Raw genomic sequence first — 22,365 nt, 5'->3', positions numbered from 1 at the left:
AAATACAACTTATTGGGGTTATAACCCTCCCTTACTCTATGCATAATGAATAACAAATGTTTGCCTTTAGTTCTACTTTATAGAATTAGAAGCTAGGTAGGTGAAGGTTTAGTCATTTGTAACAAAAAGGAAAAATTGAATGAAGTTACCCTACCAAATGTGTTCTTCACACATAGCCCTATTCACAGGCAAGGCATCCACCAATAATAGGACAGCGAGACATACTAGCTGTTATGGGTCCAGCATTCAATGTGCCTCCTTAAAAGGCGAAGGGCTTTATTCTCAAAACAGGCACTGGCCTAAACTCTCTTAGTATATGGAACTTTCTATTGTAATATCAATTATTTTTCTTTGGTATTATTTTTTTCTATATTTTTATGTTTTTTTTTATATGAAAGGGCCAGTTTAATGAATTTAAATAATGTATTGCCTTTGAAGTTGAATTTTACTAGCTTTCTCTTCCACAATAACTGTTTTCCAGGTCATCCATGTATCTCGGGTCCCTCAGCAATGAGATGGCATGGGAGGTCTTGGAAAACAGCAGCATTATGTAAGAAGGATTCATACATATTTTCAACTTTTTTGATTGTGTTTGTGGTGTGTTTGCGACGTCCTCTATGCCAGTGTAATCGCTGTGATTTATTTCTGCAATCATGCAATGTTGTGCTTCGGGGTGTGTACCAATCAGGAACCCCTTCATGGCGACAATACAAAATTAGTCTTAAAAGTGAGCCAAGAGCCTGTTCGCGGTCTCTAATCACTGTGACATGAAATACCAGTCACTGGCATGTCATTTCACTTGTTGATTACCTATTGATCTGACTGCTACGACTAATGCTATGCAGCATTATATGTGAAATTCTAAATTTATACACACCGTTATTTCAATAACAAAGTGGCAAAATGAAATGGAGAAATAAACACAAAATCCATTCTGCTTTTAGTTTTTAATTCTGCCTTAAACCATATTTACAGTGCTGTATTGCATTCATTTTCACTACTGACTTCTTACTGTGGGGCAGCCATTGTCCTTGACTGCACATCTCACCTCGGGTAAAGTTTTGTGTAAGAAAAAAAGGAGATACCCAATATTGTGGATTGGCCAAGACAGAACAGTTCATGGTGACACTAGTAGAAAAAGAAAATAATTTTAAATATTGAACACAAAATAAATGCTTTCACTGTTCACACAAAACTTTTTTCTCTCTCCCGATCCCCTGGTTGAGATCTGCAGCTAAATAAAATGGCTTCAATGTACGCTGAAATCTGGAAAGTAAGAATGGCTACAGGATAAAGTGACATATTGGATTAATGTTGCATTTTATAGTTGTCTTTCCTTCTAAAACGCCACCATGGCACCATGAATGAATGTATAGTGGGCATAAGCATCTGCTTGTAACGTTTATCTGTTCACTGGAACCTTGACACCCATACATTGATCAAAATGTGTCCAGTCCAGCAGGGACTGGCCAAAATTTCGATCAGTGTGTGGGTTTCTCTGCTGTTTAATCGGCATCAGCTGAAGGAACATTTTGGAAAATTTTGTATTGATAACTAGCTGAAGCTGCTGATCTGTGTATCCTGACATGGGTGGGTGCCACTGTCAGAGTACAATGTCACGCAGAGTGGAAGTGATTCCTCCAAACATCTCATTTGTGTGGGTGGAGGAATCTGTTAGACTGGCTGAACGAAAAAAACTGTTTTTATACAAGCTGGAGGTCAAGTGAACAAGTCAGGTTGTCCATATACTGTTTGCGTAGCAAGTTTTTGCAAAGTATTTGTAAACCTTTCATCAGATTTCAATTAGATTTGTTGAAGTCTTTAATGAAAACTATGAGGATGTTAAACACAGATCCTAATGGGAGTGTTGACTTTCCTGGAGGTTTCAGCAGACTTTGCATAAGCTTGAAGTGGTGCTATCAGGCTTTTTGAAGTGACAAAACTCTTGTTTAGATCTGTGTTTAACATCCTCATACTGAAACTGGCTGGTTCTTTGGAAGCTTTGCTTTGCGAAAGATTGCTGTACACTTCGTTCTTATGCTTGCTAAAGTTCAAGGGAACAAGACCTAATGTGCAACTACTAACTTGAGTAAAGAAAGTTGATGCTGGTCTAGTCTGCTGTTGTGCTTTTATAAGGATTCTTGCCTATTTAGGACAAAATGATAGGTTCTTTTTAAAGTATAATCCCTCACCTTACCTTTGCCAAGCTTCCCTTCCATTGCATCAGAGCCCTTGGTAAATACCTGGTGTTGCTGGGTATGGGGGAGCATGTGACCTTTTCCCCTTTCTGTAAGGATGCAGTACTTGTAAGCTCCAACACCATCAGTGTAAGCTCCAACACCATTCCACACAGAGTGTTTGGACTTCTTAATCCGACTGAAAAAAAAAATGGATCAATGGGGGCGGGGGGGGGTCAGCTTACCCTTTTAGGTACATGACCATCTTCATACTAAAAAGAAAATCAGTGGGTGCTCAGTATGAATGCAGTTTGTGATGACCTTTTCAGCTAGATGTTCTGGATCCATAATTACTAAACCATATATTTGTAAGCCTGAGGCAAAAAAAATTTCATTAGTAACCGTAATTTTCCTGTCTTTAGGTTCTAATGCTGAGCTAGGCCCTTTCCAAATACAGTATCATATATAATTCTATTCTGTATACCTGTTGCCCCAAAGTATGAAAATGTGTTTGATATTTTGATTTTTGGTTTACAAACTTGTTTTCAGTCAATATGAGCTTGGGGCTCACTGTTGTGTGGTATGTAGAGCCTTGTTTTAGGAATTGCAAAACTTCTTAGGCTTTCAGGAAGTAAACATTTCACTAATCTCTGTACTCCACACCTGTGACATATCAACAAATAAGATATACTCAACAGACATTTTGAAAATGAAGTGCCGTTTTCATGGTAAACATGCTCTGGATATTGCAGAAAAATTATAGCTGGCAATCAACTTGCTCGGGCTTCTTCCCGATGCCCATGTTTATTGGCCCTGAAAAAGTGCCTGCTGGCTCCTGCACTGGACTGACTGGCTCCTTACCCTGTATTACTCCGCAAAATAAAAAATGGCAATCACGTAGGTAACTTCTACCTAGCATAAGTAATGTGCCTGCTAGTCAAGGTCAAAGAGTGGCACAGTGGCTTAGTGGTTAGCACTGATGCCTTGCAGTACAGAGGTCCTTGGATCAAGTCTTGCCAGGACACTATCTACATGAAGTTTGTGTATTCTCCCTGTGTTCATGTGAGATTTTCCTGGGTACATCAGTTTCCTCCCACACTCCAAAGACTTACTGATCGGTAATTGGCTCCTATCCAAATTATACAAATAGAACAGCAAGGCGTGTTGTCCCTTTAAAACCGCAACACAAAGTGACCAGATGTTCACAGTAAAGTATTTATGTGCAAATTTAAAATACACCACATCAAATGAAGTGTTCATGTGCCATAAATAAACAATTTACGCACCTTTAATACCAAAAATTCATTAAAAAGTGGCAAAAAGTTCCAAATTAACTTAAATACGTGCAAAACAATTCATAAGTAACTTCTAAAATCCCAATTCATCCAAAGTATCATAATTGAGTGCCAAAAAGGTCAAAATATAATAAATATGTAGTTCATAAACTCCCAGTGCCAAAGCACTGCTTGTGAATGATGCGTTTGTGTGGCAACCCACATCATCAGGGGAAAGGACATCTAAATTAGCCCTAGCATGTGTGTGCAAATAGGCTATGCCCATGTGGTATTACACCCAGCATGCCAGGGCCAAGCTGAACAATTGGGGAGGGTTGAGGAAAGACCTGGTGAATCTACCTCCAAGAAAATTTTATGGGAAAAGGCTTTAAACCGTATCAGCCATGATGCCAGAGGGCTGGCCCAAAAAATTAGTCTGATACGAATGAATGGATATATACATACATAGATAGTCTAAACTGTTTTAACAGTTTGCGTTAAAAATGGACTTTTGTTGCATACATTTGCAAATTGAATGCCACACTCCTATGGCAAGGCCCCTCTGTAAAGTGTGGTCCCTAACACCAGTCTAACAGAACTTCCATCTTTAGACATATATAACAATGCATAAATTGAAGGTACAGTGGATATAAAAAGTCTACACACCCCTGTTAAAATGTCAGGTTTCTGTGATGTAAAAAAATGAGACAAAGATAAATCATTTCAGAACTTTTTCTACATTTAATGTAACCTATGAACTGTACAACTGAGTTGAACAACAAACTGAAATCTTTTAGGTGGAGGGAAGTAAATATAAAAAATAAAATGGTTGCATAAGTGTGCACACCGTTAAACTAATACTTTGTTGAAACACCTTTTGATTTTATTACAGCACCTAGTGTTTTTTGGTACGAGTCTATCAGCACGGCACATCTTGATTTGGCAATATTTCCCCACTCTTCCTTTCAAAAACACTCCAAATCTGTCAGGTTGTGAGGGCATCTTCTGTGCACAGCCCTCTTCAGATCACCCCACAAATTTTCGATTCGGTTCTGGGCTCTGCCAATGGCGAAGCCATTCCTTTGTGGATTTGGATGTATTCTTTGGGTCGTTGTCATGCTGAATGATGAAGTTCCTCTTCATGTTCAGCTTTCTAGCAGAAGCCTGAAGGTTTTGTGCCAATATTGACTGGTATTTGGAACTGTTCATAATTCCCTCTACCTTGACTAAGGCCCCAGTTCCAGCTGAAGAAAAACAGCCCCAAAGCATGATGATGCCACCACCATGCTTCCCTGTGGGCATGGTGTTCTTTTGGTGATGTGCAGTGTTGTTTTAGTGCCAAACATCTTTTGGAATTATGGCCAAAAAGTTCAACCTTGGTTTCATCAGACCATAACACATTTTCCTACATGCTTTTGGGAGACTTCAGATGTCTTTTTGCAAAATTTAACTGGGCTTGGATGTTTTTCTTCGTAAGAAAGGGCTTCTGTCTTGCCACTCTACCCCATTGCCCAGACATATGAAGAATACGGGAGATTGTTGTCACATGTACCACACAGCCAGTACTTGTCAGATATTCCTGGCAGCCTCCAGACCAGTTTTCTTCTCGTCTTGGTCATTTTTGGAGGGACGTCCAGTTCTTGGTAATGTCATTGTTGCGCTATATTTTCTCCACTTGATGATGGCTGTCTTCACTGTGTTCCATGGTATATCTAATGCCTTGGAAATTCTTTTGTACCCTACTCCTGCCTGATACCTTTCAACAATGAGAATAATCTGGTGCTTTGGAAGGTCTCTGCGGACCATGGCTTTTGCTGTCGGCTGCAACTAAAAAAATATCAGGAAATGCCTACTAGAACAGCTGAACCTTATTTGGGGTTAATCAGAGGCACTTTAAAAGATGGCAGGTGTGTACTGACTCCTATTTAACATGATTTTGAATGTGATTGCATAATTCTGAACACAGCTACATGCCTAGTAATACGATGGTGTTCACACTTATGCAACCACATTATTTTAATCTTTTGTTTACTCCCCCCCCAAAAGATTTCAGTTCGTTTTTCAATTGAGTTGCACAGTTTATAGGGCACATTAAAGGTGGAAAAAGTTCTGAAATTATTTATCTCTAATTTTTTTACATCACAGAACCCTGACGTTTTAACAGGGGTGTGTAGACTTTTTATATCCACTGTAGGTATGTCTTGGTTTTAACACATTACTTATTCCACCATCAAGTTGTGGTAATGTGTGTTGGTGTAATGTGGTGCTAATTATCCTGAAGGGCCCCCCAACACTTCTTCACAATGATGATAATGTGCGGTGTGCTGCAGAAAAAGCAATTTTTGGTCCAAGGTGCTTTGGACATCCTGTTCAAACGCATGGGCTGCACAAACCCATGCACATTTATGCATGAACCAACACATATACGATTATTACACCACAGCTGCTGTGAATAGACCCTTAAGGTGCAGGAACACACCAACAGCCCAGCACAAATAGCCACTCAAGACCTCTGTTGTAAATTTGGAAGTTACAAGAAACATGATTATGGCAACCACCCAGATCAATTAATACCTAGAATAAGGACTTTTTCCAACCCTCTTTAGAAATCTTCTGTATCTGGGCTGCAAGAACAGGTCAGGAGGACATCAGGGATAGGTCTGCAGAGGTGCAACATGCTCCAGGTTGGGTATCACTGGTTCCAACCATTTTTTCTTCTCAATTATATTAAAGTACATTCCCCTAAGACAGCTGAATAAATTTACTATAGCCTGTCATATGGGGTATACATACCATTGGGCAGGAACCTGTACTTCAGGCAGAGATTATAGTTTGTCAGTTTAATATGTTTCAGTCTTCCATTCAGTATGGTTTGGGGATTGCTGTAATCCAATACAATCTGCAATATTGGCAATGATACAGTAATCCCCTTCTCCATTCAGATCATCACAGACCATTAATCCCAGTGTGGTAAAATTTTTACCTGTTTAATATGAATATTCCTTTTAAAACCAGATAGGCTGCTTTCACACCATTCTGTGCTTGTATTCGTACATTTTTATATGTGTTATTACCAATCATGCGTTTTGATGTACTGCCATTACTATTAAGAGGCCCTATACTGCTAGCTGCTGCATCAAAAAATGGGACACCCTATGTCAATGGCTTTGAAAGTGATTCTAAAGGCTTAATTTTTTTTCTAACAACATACTTACCTGCTGTGTGAAGTGGTTTTGCACAGAGCAGCCCAGATTCTCCTCTTCTTCCCCCGCTGGTGGTCCTGGTCCCTTCTTCCTGTCGGGTGCCCCCATAACAAACTGCTTGCTATGGGGGCACCTGAGCATGTGCACTCCCCAGCTGCTGCTCTGTGTGCCATCTGTTTCTTCACATTAGCTCACTGGCTGTGATTGAGCCATCTCAGCCAATGATCAGAGGGAGTCCCGGGATAGCTGATACTCCAGTGCACATCGCTGGATTGGGAGGAGGCTTAGGTAAGAGAAGATTTTTTACCTTTATGCATAGAATGCACTAAGGTTAAAAACCTTGAGCCTTTACAACCACATTAATGCTCCATTCACACCTATGCAATTTGCTTTTTGTCCATTTTGCAGTGCTTTTTGCAGTTCGTTTTGTGTTTTCGACGCATTTTTAATTAGTTTTGTTCAACTTTTTTTTAATACATTTTGTATTTTTGTGGCCAGAATAAAAATGCAAAATGTGGCAAAATCGCGGCAAAGACGCACTACCATGCATTTCAGCAGATTCTCCATGGAACTCCATTGTAGCAACAATGCTGCTTTTTGCTTTTAAAAAAGTCCCTGACTCTTTCCAAAAACGTTTTGCATTTTTTCCGCTTTTTTTTTTAATTTTTTTATTGCTGGGCAGAATAAAAATGCAAAATGTGGCAAAATCACGGCAAAGATGCACTTCCATGCATTTCAGCAGATTCTCCATTGAACTCTATTGTAGCAAAAATGCTGCTTTTTGCTTTTAAAAAAGTCCCTGACCCTTTCTAAAAACGCAGCAGCTCAAAAAAACATAGATGTGAACATGTTCCATAGGAAACCATGCTAACTGGACTGTAGTACGTTTCTGCAAAAAGCACAAAAAAAGGCATTGGTGTCAATGGAGCCTAAATGTAAGCCAGCACCATTTAAAATCATGGCAAACCAATGTAAATGCATTAACGTGTAGAAAAATGGTTGTAAACCCTTACATATACCCAGTGAAGTGACTGGACTCAGGTGATACACAGAGATGAAACCAATCATCCTACATAGGTTGTACCTAATTATCTGCAGTCTTCTCTTCTCTACATTTGTTCAAAGTGCAGATTTTCCAAAACGTTCAGAAAATGGGGTGGAGAGCTACAATTACATACTGCAGAGGAAGAGCTCTGAGAGCTGATTGGAGGGAAGGTTCACCCCCCCCCCCCCTTCACACAGCAGATGGGAACATGGCTGAGGCTGTCAATCACAGACTGTGTGCTGGAGGTCCATCCCCTGTCACCTTTTTTTTCTTGGTGTCAGGAAAACTTGTCAAAAATTTTTCATGCTGATAGCAGAGGAAGTAGTCAGCAGACAGAAATGACACTTAGTGCTCTTATTTGAGACAAGTACACACTATAGAGGGATATGTTTTGTTCATATTTCATGTCTGAGGTTTACAACCATTTTAACACATAGCTGTGATTGGGTCCAGTAGGAAGCAAGTTTCTCTTTACTGTGCACTTTGTGTCATATTAATAAAGGTAAATCATTTGTGCTAAAGACTGCTCTGGACTGACTGGATAAGTCACTGGTCATGGGTGGGTGGTTGTGTGGGCAAGTAGGAAGGAATTCCTCCCGTAGGTTGTGCCCAGTCTTAAGTGATAGTACTTGTAACCTCTTGGGGTTTGGGCTGCTGCCTTTTTGGTACGACCTTATGGTCTTTCCACATGTAGACTTGAAAAAGTAGGAAGAGAGGAGTGCCCAGTGTCCAAAAGAATGCGGATTTGAAAGCAGGTTTAAAGGTATTTATTGATAATAGCAACAAGCACATCAAAGTCAATGTGTTTCTGGGGAAAGGACTCCCCCTTCTTCAGGGCTCTGAAGAAGGGGGAGTTCTTTCCCCATAAAGCGTTGGTTTTGATGTACTTGTTTTCTTATACCAATAAATACCTTTTAACCTACTTTCAAATCTGCATTCTTTTTGACAATGGGCGCTCCTTCCTTCCTACTTTTCCAAGCATATTAATAAAGGGTCATTCCAAATGGAGCTGATATATTAGGCTTGTGCAACTTCAGGCAGAGCTTTTTATTTGTTTTATGGACTCCTTTTGAGTTTCCATGTCCACTAGCTTCCATACTCATTAAAAGTGGTCTCAGTCATTGCATTTTACATTTGAGTTATGATGCAGTAGGAAGATCTCCTGATGGAGATGGGGCCAAGTCTCATTGTTGGTGGTAATTCAGACAACCAGTGTGAAATATCTGTTTAGGGTGTCATGGTCCTTTTTAATGATTTACCAGGCGTCCCATTGTCAAATAATTTCTTGTTTTTAGCATCACTTTATTGAACTACATCATTCTTTGTGATTGTGCCTCTGAAATCAATGCAAACCCTGCTGTGACGCAGAGCTGCAAATTCAAGATGCCTTCATTCTGAATGTGACGTTAACTGAAATACCAGGTCAGCATGTTGTGTGATTGGAGCACTTCCCATTGTGTTTATTCCTAGCTGGGAGTTATTTTAGGAGTGGTGCTTGCAGTTCTATTTTACCTGTGTGCGGAGTGAAGTCCTTGACGTGAAGCAGAACTGATCATCATTAATGAAGAGGAGAGACTTGGGCTATAAATAGTCTTGCTTAGTAATCGCGTCTTGTTACCAGGAGTAACACCAGGGACTCGCTGCTGACGTATGTGCTGGATGCTGCTTATTAACCCTGAGATCTCCATCCATCTCCTCTTCCACTCTGTTAATTTCACTAATATAATGATTTCAGGGATGTTTTCTACCATCCTGGCAAATCTGAAGTGTTTGTGACTGTAAACTTAACCTAGGCTGTATGTCCACTTAACATGGACACATCTGTGCCAAGCATGGACATAAAAGGCTATCAAACCTAAAAACCAAAAAAACTGGAACTAGAGGAGGACAGCAGAGGTCGGAGGGTCATTTTATCACATTGGAAAGAAATATTTTTTGAGGTTCTGTGCATTAAAGAAGAGATCCTGTCACCAACCTAAAATTACAGTCAGATCTACAGAAAAAGCGAGTTTTAAATGCTTGACACTATTCCTTTCCATAAGTCATTTCTTGACTTGCAATGTAGCTTTAAACTTGCTAAGGAATTGACATTCCAAAAAGTGTCAATTCCCTTTCCCCCTTCCTCTTTGCATGTCATAGCACTCTCCATTTATAGGAGTGTCTAATTATTCTCTGTGCTGGTCCAGCTCCTTTGCCCCTCCCTCTTACCTTCCTAAATAATATTTGATCTACTAGCAGGGGGAGGAGTGAAGTGTAATACTATAGAGTAGTGATGCACCTGTATATCAGCCACCAACATTTTCAGCTGAAAATAGGGTTATCGGTGTCTTGCCAATAGAAAAAGAAAAGGGACTGATAATGATAATTGACTTCAATGCAAAATCACATCCTATTGACTTCAATACAAAATAGTGTCTCATTAACTTCAGTGCAAAAATGCCTCCCAATGGCGTCAAAGCAAAAGTGCATCCCATTGACTTCAATGCAAAATCACATCTAATTGATTTTAATGCAAAAATCCTCTCTATTGACTTCAATGCAAAATCATGTTTCATTGACTTCAATGCAAAATCGCGTCCCATTGACTTTTCGGTTTCAATCCAGAATTTTCATTTCGGTGCATTTGTTATATTATACGGTGTATAAGTTCATAGACCATTAAAGAGCAGCAGCGACCCAGTTTATTACCACTCATCTTTTGCACAAGTCATTTAATATTATAGAGTATCACTTGAATGTGTCTGCGGTGGACGCTAACATCATATCCAAGATGGTGGCACCCAGCACCAGTCTCTGCAGCATATATGTCCTTTTAGGAAATTTTTTTTTAAATAAATGGTCTGGCAACAGGGTCGCTTTAGCTTGTGAATCAAATTCCTAATATTTTATAAATCAAGGAATTGTGGCCTTTGATTTACCGGTAATATGACAAAAACTGAATGTGGATTTTTTTTGTTGTCAGCATTACATGCTTTGTGCCCAGGGCACAGAAATATATATTGTTAAAGCTGAACTCCAGTCAGACATGTATACAAACATATGTGAACTCTTTTACCTGCTAAAATATTTGTGATGGTCTTCAGACACTTTTATATTTGTACACATTATGTGGCTCGTCACGATCAGGCAGGTGATACAGTGGTGTGGCCTTGCACCAGTCTGTTGATTGGATTGTGAAGGAGCAGCAGTAGATTGATAAGGTCATCTTTATGGTATCACCTCCTGTAGGTGTGTCAGACAATATAGTAAAACATGCTAGCCTCCCCTATCTCATGTATACTGTCTCATAGGGCGTCACAATGAAGAATAATTGAAATAATTGATAATTGAATGATAATTCACTTATAATTGAAACCATTCATACTTAAACCAGCTGCTTTGTTATAAATACATTTAATTTTTTTAAATAAATAAAGCACATTAAATGTTCATATAAAACAACAGTTAGGCGTTGGAAAACATGTGCTTTGCCCATGCAGGTCAAAGGTCTACTTTTTTAAAAGTGAGGTGATGAGTGAGGATAGGTCAACTTTAATGGTGGTCTTACCCAGTACTTATCTTGTCATCTCTCCTCTGGCACTCTGTTCAGACGGTGCGAAGGAGAGAGTACTTGGGGCATGGGGCTTACATGGATGTGGACGTTAGGGTGGAAAAAAATCTAAGCAACTGCTGGGGCTGCCATTATTGTGAACTGGTCGTTTTTCCCTGTATGGGTAAGACCCGGTTCAGAAATATGTGAATTGGATGCGTTTTGAACCTCATCCAATTCTCCTGACGTGCAATGACATTGGTTTGTATTGTGCCTGTTCACATACAGTATATGTGGTGCAACTGGAGTACGGAGTCAGTGTGAATTGAAAAAGTGTCCTGTCAGTTTTCCAAGCAGTGGTGTCCAGCTCAGGTTTGAATTCAGGCTCATTGTTTTCTATGGGAACCCTTCTGAATTGCACATGGCATCAGTTGTGAACAGAATAAAATCCTGACCTGACCCTGATCTAAACCTGTCCTGAACATGATCTGAACTGCTGAACAACTACTTTGTCATTTAGCTGTGAAAACTTCAATGCAAGCTTCAATCCACACCGCACATGTGTGAATCCACACTTAAGGGAGAAGTACAGCCAAGGCGCTTTTGGCTGTACTTCTCCTGTCGCACTCCTGTGACCCGTTTTCAGCCTACAGAGGCTTGAAGCCTGCTGTCAGCTGACATCACTCAGCCAGCTAAGGCTGGGGAAAGATCTCGACTTTAAAGTCCAAATCCACCTCAGAGTCAGGAGAGGCATCTGGCTCAGCCTGTCGGTGATCTGCTGAGAGCCTGAGCCAGCCGCCCCCTCCCTCTCCACAGCCCAGCGCTCCAGTCAGGGAAGGGGGGGGGGGGGGCAGAGCAGAGAGCGGTGACCGACAGTCGTGATCATGTGAGTTCTCACACTTAGAGCTGGCAAGGAACTGATGCTGCATCCACCTAGGTAAGTATAACTTGGGGGAAAAAAAACAAGCTTCTCTTTTAAGCACAGGTTTACTTTTAAGTATTGCTAGCAACATTCTTTATATATTTGTAAACATGCCCTTTGAGAGCTCATCCCAACTTCTTGTGCTCAGTCATCAATTTTAGGTCAAATGAGTTTGCAGATTCAGGTGGTGAAGTGCAGATTTGGCCATGTTACTCGTGCTTTTTTTCTCTTCGAAAGCTGAAATCTAATTTTTAGAGTTTTATGCTGTGCTCTTAACCAAAGAAAGATGCTTTGTTGCCCATATTAAAAAAAAAAAACAGAACTAAACCCTCCAATGCTTTACAGCCCAGGAAGCTGCCATCTTTGCCTCTGGTTGATTTGTAGTTTCCATGGTGCTGCATATGTGATCAGTTATAACACCAGCCATTTGATGGCTTGACAAGTTGAGAACACACGCAACTGTGACAGTTTTCATTCTCAGCGTGCCTCCAATGTAACTGTTTTAGGAAACTGGTAAATCAATGGGTTTAGTTCTGCTTTAACAAGACAGCAAGTAATGAAAACACACTTGCAGATCAGTTGTATGAAGAACCGGTGACTTGGCTTGTATCCTTCACCTTTTGTCAATGAGTTGACTTGATGTTCCCACAGAAGAAGACAATGCTATACCATCATTGTAGTACATGTACTTCTACTAGTGTCTGACAGCTGTCACAAGAGTGAGATTATTCTGTGTAAGTATTGGCTGTAATGACAACCACCATGTATTAAAGGGAGCATGGTGCTAAAAACCTGCAGTCTAGGATTGTCCTCTGACATGGGCTCCATGGAGTGCAGTGTTTTGATGAGGTTCTGGATCTATTGGAAGGTGGATGTGAATGACACATACGAAGCTCAGGGAGATGGTTAAAATCAGACTGCAGTGTTAGCTGCCATACTGTATTAGTGTGGGTAGTTGAGTTGATTCATGAATCCTGTGAGAGCTCGTCCCCAGAAGATGGCTCACGACTCACTAAATTATAATATTCAGCGAATATTCTGCTTACAGTATTTATCTGCAGTTTAAAGTCCAATTATTTCCATTGGCCCTTCCTCTATATTCTAATAAACTAAGAGTAAATGTTCTGGTTAAATGATAGGGATTTGATATTACAGATCTGTGCTTGCAGAATAAGACAAGCGCTCAGGACTTCCAGTAGTCAACCAGCTTTATATTGCTATACCTCACAGTCTGTTTTCATTCCTCCCTCCCATTAAACTGATCTTTGCAGTCTGTTCACAGCTCAGCGTTCACTAGAGTACTGTCTGTGCTGACCTCACCTGTGGTTCATCTCTTTTCCCTGGAGCTACTTCTACAAAAGCCTGTGAAGTTTGCCAGGATATTGGCAGCTTTTAAATGGCTTCAGAGGAATGTGGTACTGCACTTCACAAATTACTGGCCTTCTGCATCTTTTAGCAAAGGAGAAATATATTTTAGCTGACTTCTTGTGAGAAATAGCGATTGTTGACTTGGCGCACAATTCTTTTTAGATTGAATTGGTCCATTAGAAATTGTATTGAAATGTACAGAAATGTTAGAATGTGGTCAGAATTTAACTGCTGTATGCACCATTACCATTTTAATGGGATCCAAATCCTTCTTTACCTGCCAAGTTTTCTGGTACTAGATATCTGTATAAATTAGCTTTTTTAATTCATCTCTGGATTAGTGTTTTTCAGATAAGAGTTGGTAAATTGAAAACAGTTTTTTTGCTTCTCTTCTCTTTGTCACTTCCCTCTTCCCATCACTTTGCTCTTCCCGTCACTTCCCTCTTCTCGCCACTTCTCTCTGCCTGCCACTACTCTCTTCCCCACGCTTCCCTCTTCCCGACGCTTCCCTCTTCTCTTCTCTTCTCTTTTCCTGTCATTTCTCTTCTCCTCCTGGAGACCCAATAAGAAGGGAGAAGACATCTCTTCATAGTGAGGTGAAATGTGCTCTTTGACATTTGTCACCAGAACAAATATTCTTATTGAAAGACTGATACATTATTACCAGTAAATTTACCAGAAAATGTGTCACCAGGACCAATAGACAGAGTGCATTTACTTAGTGTGAACATGGAGAACAAGAACAACTTGACAGGGGTTCTAAAACTTGCCCACTCTGTCCTAAACTAAGAAAAAAAAAGTTTTATAAAAATTTGTGGACACCTGACCATCACACCTACAATATACGAGTTTGGTAAATATGCCATTCCAAAGCCATGAGCATTGATACACAACTGAACAACACTTTGGGGCTATAACAGGTTCCACTGGAAAGCGGGTCTGTGAGTATTTGGCCCATTTAGTAAAAAGAGCACTTGTGAGGTCTAGTACTGATGTTGAACGGGATGGTCTGGCACGCAATAGGCATTTGAGGATATCCCAAAGATTTTAAATCGGGTTGAAGTCAAGGTTCCTCCACACGAAGTTCATCAAACCATATGATTTTGGACCTGACTTTTGGGCACAGTCATGTTCTAAAACTGTCATCATGAACTGTCATGTTCATCAAACTGTCATCTTCGTATGCTGTAACATTAACAAGAACCTTCTTTGGAAACACCTTCACTCAATAATTAGGAGGGGGTGTCACATAATTTTTGCCATATACTGTAGTATGTGAGATTATCAAATATTCACAAACTTTTGATCATAATGTGTGTGTATGTGTATGTATGTATGTGCGTGTGTATGTATATGTGTGTGTATATATATATATATATATATATATATATATATATATATGTATGTATGCGCAGTCGGTATAAGAAAGAATCCCCCCACTTAAAATATTCACATTTTGTTGCTTTGTAGCCTGATATGAAGACACACAGTTTTTGTTTTATCCAGCTGTATTTACTGTGCAACTTATAACATCCAAGTGAAACGTATTATACCAACATGTCTGACAATTTTTTTTACAAGCTCAAAAACAGAATCACTGAGTTGGAAAAAGGATCACCCCTTCCGAAAAATGACTTGTAAACTCAGTCGGGTGTAGCTAATCACCTTCTCAATGGCACATAAAGCCATTGGCTTTCAACTATGATCAGCGCTGCTCATTTTGAGTAACTCAGCATGAAAGAGCTTTCCTGAAACATTTTAGTCCCTGGTGCAAGTGAAGCAAACAATCAACTATGAGTAGCAAGGCACTGTTAAAAGATCTTCGGGATAAAGTTGTGGACAGGCACAATGCCTAGAAGCACAGTGAAGTCTATTAAGAAGTGGAAGGTATTTGGTGCAACACAGACCGTCCCTGGATTAGGACATCGCTCCAAACTGGATGAAAGAGCCAGGAGCAAGCTGGTCAGAAAGGCTACCAAGAGGCCTGCAGCAACCCTGAAGCAGTTGCAGGAATTTATAACAAAGAGTGGTCATTGTGTGCATGTGACAATAACACAAATTCTACACAAATGTGGCTTGTATGGGAGGGTTGCAAGTAAAAAGCCACTTTTCAAGAAAGGCCACATGCAGTCACGACTGAGCTTTGCCAAAGTGCACCTTGAAGATTCTGAGGCCACATGGAAAAAAAAAGGTGTTCTGGTCAGAGGAGACAAAAATTTTATCATTTGGCCTCAACGCTAAACAATATGTCTGGCAGAAATCCAATACAGCTCATCATTCAAATAACACCATTCCTACAGTAAAGCATGGAGGTGATAATATCCTGTTATTGGGGTTTCTCTGTAGCAGGATCTGGAGCACTTGTCAGGATAGAAGGAAAAATGGATAGGGGAAAATGTTCTGCCCTCCACCAGAAAGTTGTCAATGAGAATAATGTTTACCTTGCAACAATGTTCCAAATCAAAAATAACCACACAGTGGTTGAAGGAGAATGAGGTGAATGTCCTTGCATGGCCTAGTCAGAGCCCAGACTTAATGTGACCATGTATTCCTATGGAACTCTTCACACTGATCCATTGCGGGTGCTTTGCGTTTTTTAAAATTCTTCTCTATTTGCAGGATTGGTGCTTTAAAATAAACTGCACTAAAAATGCATCTTCCCATTGAAAACAAATGGAAAACACATAAAAAATGCACCCGTGTTGCGGTTTTGGTGCAGGTTTGAGTCACATGTTCTGTAAAAAAACGCACCGCACACAGATCAGTGTGAATGTAGCCTAAGGCACACAGTTAATCCCTTGATTGCCTATAGATGTTAACCCCTTCCTGGCCAGTGTGATTAGTAACGTGTCCGTGTACAGTATTATCACTGATCATTGTATTAGTGTTACTAGTGATGTCAGTGACCCTCCCAGGTAGTGTCTGTTAGCACTAGATTGTCCACCATTCTTTCACAGTCCCATTATAAGTTGCTGTTCATCGCCATCATAATATAATGTCTATAGCTGTGTTAATTCCAGTCAAGGCTCTCTCCTGGTAAAGGTGAGGGCTCAGCTAGTTACAGTTTTCAATGGCATACTGAACGGTGGAGCCAGCTGTCATCTGGTGGATCTTGACATTATTGTCGGGATCTTTCAGAGCCTGGAGTGGCTCTGTGATGACCGAAGACAGCGTTAGCTTATAGTAGTGACCCAGAGTTGGCTTATGATGGGCCACTGTAAGCTAACTATGGGTCACATGAGGGCAAAAGTAAGAGCACTTCTGGGACCCACAAGAGCAGTATGACCAAAACAGCTTTGGCCATACTTCTCTTTAAGCATTTTCAGTATAAGAAGAGGAACCTATACAACTGTGCAAGACGAAAGGTAAGGTTGGAGTTCTGCTTTAATTGAGAGTTCAGCGTACGTACTAACCATGAAAATATTTGCATAAAAAATTATAAATAGTGCGTGACTGTAAAAGCATTGGACATTCTCAGGGTGTGCACTTCATCTGCAAGCACAAGTGTTTGACTTGGCACAAGTGTCTCCTTTGGCTTATCACGGCTGGCAGGAATGTTTGACATTGTTCACTTCAAATTGCTGAAATGTTTAGGCAGAGGGAAAGAAATTTTGGGCAGGCCGTATTGATTTTTTAAAAGCAATTATCCTCAGATTCCTATAGTTGGACACTGATGGGAGGTTGAGCTTACTTGGAGAAAAAAAATAGTAAAAATGACTTTCTCTGGAGACACGCAGCTGTCAATTGATTCCGGCTGCATGAGTTTCTGTGTTGTGTCCCACAGCACTGCATGGAACAATCAGAGTCATGTGGACTCGCTTTAGGGTTGCCAACATTCCATCATCGGAATCAGGGACACCAGTTGGATGTGTATAGATTTTTTAATGCCTTCTTTTATTTGTTTATATAAGTTTTCTCTAAGGTCAGAGCACTGTAATTTTAACATAAATTATTGTGGCAACTGTCCATCATATGAGTATTGAAGCAATGTAGAAATGCTTTGCTGTATTAAAGGGAAGGGTGTGTGCCTACAATAAAAAGCTTTGTTAGTAAACTGTAAGGCGATTCTAAAGTCTAACATTTTATTTTTTTTAAAATAACAATTAGGATTATACTTACCTGCTCTGTACAGTTGAATTGCATAGAGCAGCCCAAACCACCTCTTTTTGGATCCTTCTCTTCTTGGAGTACCACCATAGGAAGCCACATTCTATTGTGGCATACCTGCGTACTTGATCCCGAACCGCTCTGCCTGTGTCCATTGACACAGACAGCGAAGCTCGGCCCTGCCCCCCACTCCCTCCTCACAGGATTTGACTGACAGCAGCAGGAACCAATGTCTACCGCTGTTCCCAGCCAAGCCTGTGAGAACGGGGAGAGCTGCTACAGATGTGTACTGTGCTGGATCGAGTGAGGGCTCATGTGGGGATGAGGGGGAGATACTTTAACCTGAACATTTTTTTTACCTTAATGCCAGGAATGCATTAAGGTAAAAATGATTAGGCTTCACAACCACTTTAAGGAATAAAATAATTCCCAGAGAATATTTTTATCTAAAGCTGAGCTCTGTGCAGATTCGTGCAGCTCTATAAGCTTTAATACAATCTGTACATTTCATGTGCATGTTCTGCAGAGCTGGAGTATGACGGGAGGAAGCAGTACAAGGAGCCAATCAGTTCATGTATTTGCAAGAAGCATGCTAAAAGGAGGAGAGAACAGAGTGTCTGACAGATGAACCCATCCCTGTGCTGCTTTTCCTTTCACTGTCCAGTAACGGGTTGGGACAGGTTCAGGATGACCTGGGTCCAGAGGAGGTGGATTTAAAGAGTAGCTCCACTTTTGTTGAGAAAAAAAACATTCCCCTCTGGGTGATCTATGTACATTTCAAGGATTTTAACAAACATTGTTATTTTAAAGAAACAGCAGTTTGTGTATGTGCAAAGTGGATGAGAATGGGAGTGATTTTATGATTATCAATCAATTGTTGCACTTACAGGGTTCTAATATGGAAAGTGGCAGGGTCTGCATCCTTTTAGACGTGATTTTCCTTTGGGAGTATCTCACCAAGAATGACATTTTTGTTCCAGGGGATACCCCAAATCTGACTTGTATCTGAGTGCAGAATTCTGGGAAAATTAGTAAGCCAATCACACAAGCAGGAAATGACATTTCTGGGGGCTGTCCTGTACAGCATCAGTGTACAGAACACCTCCGGGTTGCCATATTGCATTGCATTTTACAGAGAATTAAGAGCTGTAGATTGAAAAGGAAAGGTACATTTTTAATAAAATTCAATGACATGACTTGTATAGCAATTGTGTATGATATAATATATATTAATAATATTTTTTTTGCTGAGAGGTTGAGACAGGTGGCAGTCCAGGCTCCTAGGTGGATCCGGACAACAACCATATGGTTGCGATCTTTCCTCAGCCCGCACCAACTGAGTGACGTCAGCCGATAGCAGACTTTAGCACAAAAAGTTCTAAAAAACGGGTCACAGAAGTTTCAGAATGAACTGCACTCCTGTGATTCACAGAAGTACAGTAAAACAAGCTTTGGCTGTACTTCTCCTTTAAGTATTTCTTGATACAGGGATAGTATTATACTGCTCTGTCTTATTACATCTTCTAAGCAGAGGATGAGTCCTACAGAGGGCAGGCAGCAATGTATGAGCTAAAAAGAAATTAGATTGCATGAATCCGGTTCATTTTCTGTTCGCATTGCCTACAGCTCAATTTATCAACACGTTCCATTCTTAAAAATGGACACTTGGGTTCTTCTGTTGCCCAAGAAGGTGGTGTGGGAATATCACCATCACCCATCAGTCTGATACTTTACCAGACTCTTCTATTCTATTCCAAATTTTGGACACCATGGGGAACGGCGAGGTTGGGCTTGGCTTCCACAACCGTTACCTTTTCTTATTGTAACAGCAACCTGAGTAGAAATGTATAGGAGAAACATTACAACCTGTGTTATTTTGTACCACTGAAAAGTGACAAATTAGAGATCGAATAATCCTTTTCATCAAGGAAACAAAAAGTCTGACAAACTCTGATAAATATTCATGGATACCCACTACATTATCTCCTGACCAGAGCATTAGATCTCAAACTACTTTGCATCAGTCACTCCTCTCTGTTCAGATTTATGTGTCGCGGTAATGCATGCTTTAGTGCGCACTATAGCATTGCAAAAGAACAGAGGACACTCTTGCATTATTGTAGCAGGACTTTTCCCCCTTTATTAAATTATATGTGAACTCTTACCTTGTAAAACAACCCAGAACTGAAAACAAACGCAAAGCAGAATGTTTGTGTGTGTATGTGTATATATGTATATATATATATATATATATATATATATATATATATATATACACACACTATATATACACTGCTCAAAAAAATTAAAGGGACACTTTCAAAACACATCAGATCTCAATGGGGAAAAATATCATGCTGGATATCTATACTGATATGGACTGGATAATGTGTTAGGAACGTAAAGTTGCCCCATCATTTGATGGAAATGAAAATTATCAACCTACAGAGGACTGACACCCTGAAAATAAAAGTGAAAAAATTATGTAGCAGGCTAGTCCATTTTGCTGAAATTTCATTGCAGCAACTCAAAATGGTACTCAGTAGTTTGTATGGCCCCCACGTGCTTGTATGCATGCCTGACAATGTCGGGGCATGCTCCTAATGAGACAATGGTGTCCTGCGGTATATCCTCCTAGATCTGGACCAGGGCATCACTGAGCTCCTGGACAGTCTTAGGTACAACCTGGTAGCGTTGGATGGACCGAAGCATGATATGCCAGAGGTGTTCTATTGAATAGGCGAGCGTGGGGCCGTTTAATGGTATCCAGTCCTTCATCCTCCAGGAACTGCCTGCATACTCTCACCACATGAGGCCGGGCATTGTCGTGCACCAGGAGGAACCCAGGACTCACTGCACTAGCGTAGGGTCTGACAATGGATCCAAGGATTTCATTCCAATACCTAATGGCAGTCAGGGTGTCATTGTCTAGCCTGTAGAGGTCTGTGCGTCCCTCCATGGATATGTCTCCCCAAACCATCACTGACCCACCACATAAACGGTCATGCTGAACAATGTTACAGGCTTCATAACATTCTCCATGGCTTCTCCAGACCCTTTCACGTCTGTCACATGTGCTCAGGGTGAACCTGCTCTCATCAGTGAAAAGCACAGGGCGCTAGTGGTTTGGACCTGCCTATTCTGGTCTTCAATGGCAAATGCCAATCGAATTCTATGGTGCCAGGCAGTGCGCACAGGGCCCACTAGACGGGTCCTCATTTAACCCTCATGTTTCTGATTGTTTGGTCAGAGACATTCACACCAGTGGTCTGCTGGAGGTAATTTTGTAGGGCTCTGGCAGTCTGTTCTTCCATGCAAAAAGGAGCAGATACCGGTCCTACTGATGGATTAAGGACCTTCTACAGACCTGTCCCGCTCTCCTAGAGTAACTGCCTGTCTCCTGGAATCTCCTCCATGCTCTTGAGACTGTGCTGGGAGACACAGCAAACCTGACAATTGCACGTATTGATTTGCCATCCTGGAAGAATTAAACTGCCTGTGCAACCTCTGTGCAGGTATCGCCTAATGCTATCAGTAGTGTCAATGACCCTAGCCAAATGCAAAACTAGTGAAAAACAGAGAAGATGAGTAGGGAAAAAAATGTCAGTGGCCTCCACCTGTAAAACCATTCCTGTTTTGTGGGTTGTCTCATTGTTGCCCATCTAGTTTCATTAACCCCAAAGCAGCTGAAACTGATTAACAACCCCCTCTGCTACTTAACTGACCAGATCAATATCCCAGGAGTTTAATTGACTTGATGCTATACTCTGATTAAAAAGTGTTCCTTTAATTTTTTTGAGTAGTGTATATTAGGGATGTACCTATACTCGTGATAATACGCCCGATACCGTAATGGTACTTTGCGGAGCAATTTGCTTTAATCTTTAACGCAAAGATTAGTATGTGATGGGATGACAATTCAGGCTAGAGGGCTGTTGATTGGTCAGCACTGTCACATGGATGGTGCTGGCCAATCAGATACCGTCTATTCCGTACTGTCATCGCTGTAAGGAGAGGAGAGAAAAGGGCGGGGATTTTAAATCCCCGCCACTTTTTCTTCTCTCCTATCACTGAGACTTAACATGGGTTTCCCACTCTGTTCCTGTGTGAACTTGGGCAAGAATGAATATTAAGGAGTGATGTTGCCTTTACACAAACGAGCAAAATATAAATGCTTACATGAATAGAAGACTGGGCCACTTTAACAAAAACTAGCAGATACATACCTGTATATAACATAGGTGAGTTGCAGTTTGGGATTCTGCTTTTCTCCCTTAGGTGAGAATGATGAAGCCTCAGCTGCCTGCAACCTCCCTGGATGCACATGTCATGCATTCGGCAACATACTGTACATGTACTGCATGGCATCATCAGAGGGCTGGCAACAGGAACCCACAATATGCAGCCAGTACTAGATGATGTTAGGACAGTGGTCTCCAAACTGTGGCCCTTTGCTTGCATATATCTGTCACTTGGGGCACTTTTCCTCCACTGATACTAGGCACTATTCCTTCCACTGACACCAACAATGGGGCATTATTCCTCCCAGTGACACCAATGATGGGGTACTATTCCTTCCATTGACACTAACAATGGGGCACTATTCCTCCCAGTGACACCAATGATGGGGCACTATTCCTTCCACTGACACCAACAATGGGGCATTATTCATCCCAGTGACACCAATGATGGGGTACTATTCCTTCCATTGACACTAACAATGGGGCACTATTCCTCCCA

The 22,365-nt window shown here is 40.8% G+C and overlaps 1 protein-coding gene across 6 annotated transcripts in view; it reads left to right on the top strand.

The window, feature by feature from the left end:
• Positions 1 to 22,365, top strand: part of DIP2C (DIP2 acetate--CoA ligase C (putative)) — a 627,226-nt gene that overhangs the window by 282,052 nt on the left and 322,809 nt on the right. For 5 of the 6 annotated variants that reach the window (XM_089668744.1, XM_089668739.1, XM_089668738.1 and 2 more), the window contains exon 2: positions 482 to 550. The exons of the other annotated variant lie outside the window; for it this stretch is intronic. In XM_089668744.1, the coding sequence (XP_089524870.1) occupies positions 482 to 550 (69 nt within the window). The remainder of the gene's footprint in view (positions 1 to 481; positions 551 to 22,365) is intronic. 6 annotated transcript variants of the gene reach the window in all.

Source organism: Staurois parvus, unplaced genomic scaffold, assembly GCF_062004578.1.
Source record: "Staurois parvus isolate SC_StPar_1 unplaced genomic scaffold, SC_StPar_1.0 ptg000061l, whole genome shotgun sequence".
Taxonomy (NCBI): domain Eukaryota; kingdom Metazoa; phylum Chordata; class Amphibia; order Anura; family Ranidae; genus Staurois; species Staurois parvus.
Note: the sequence above shows the minus strand (reverse complement) of the source record. Positions and strands in the feature narration are given on the sequence as shown.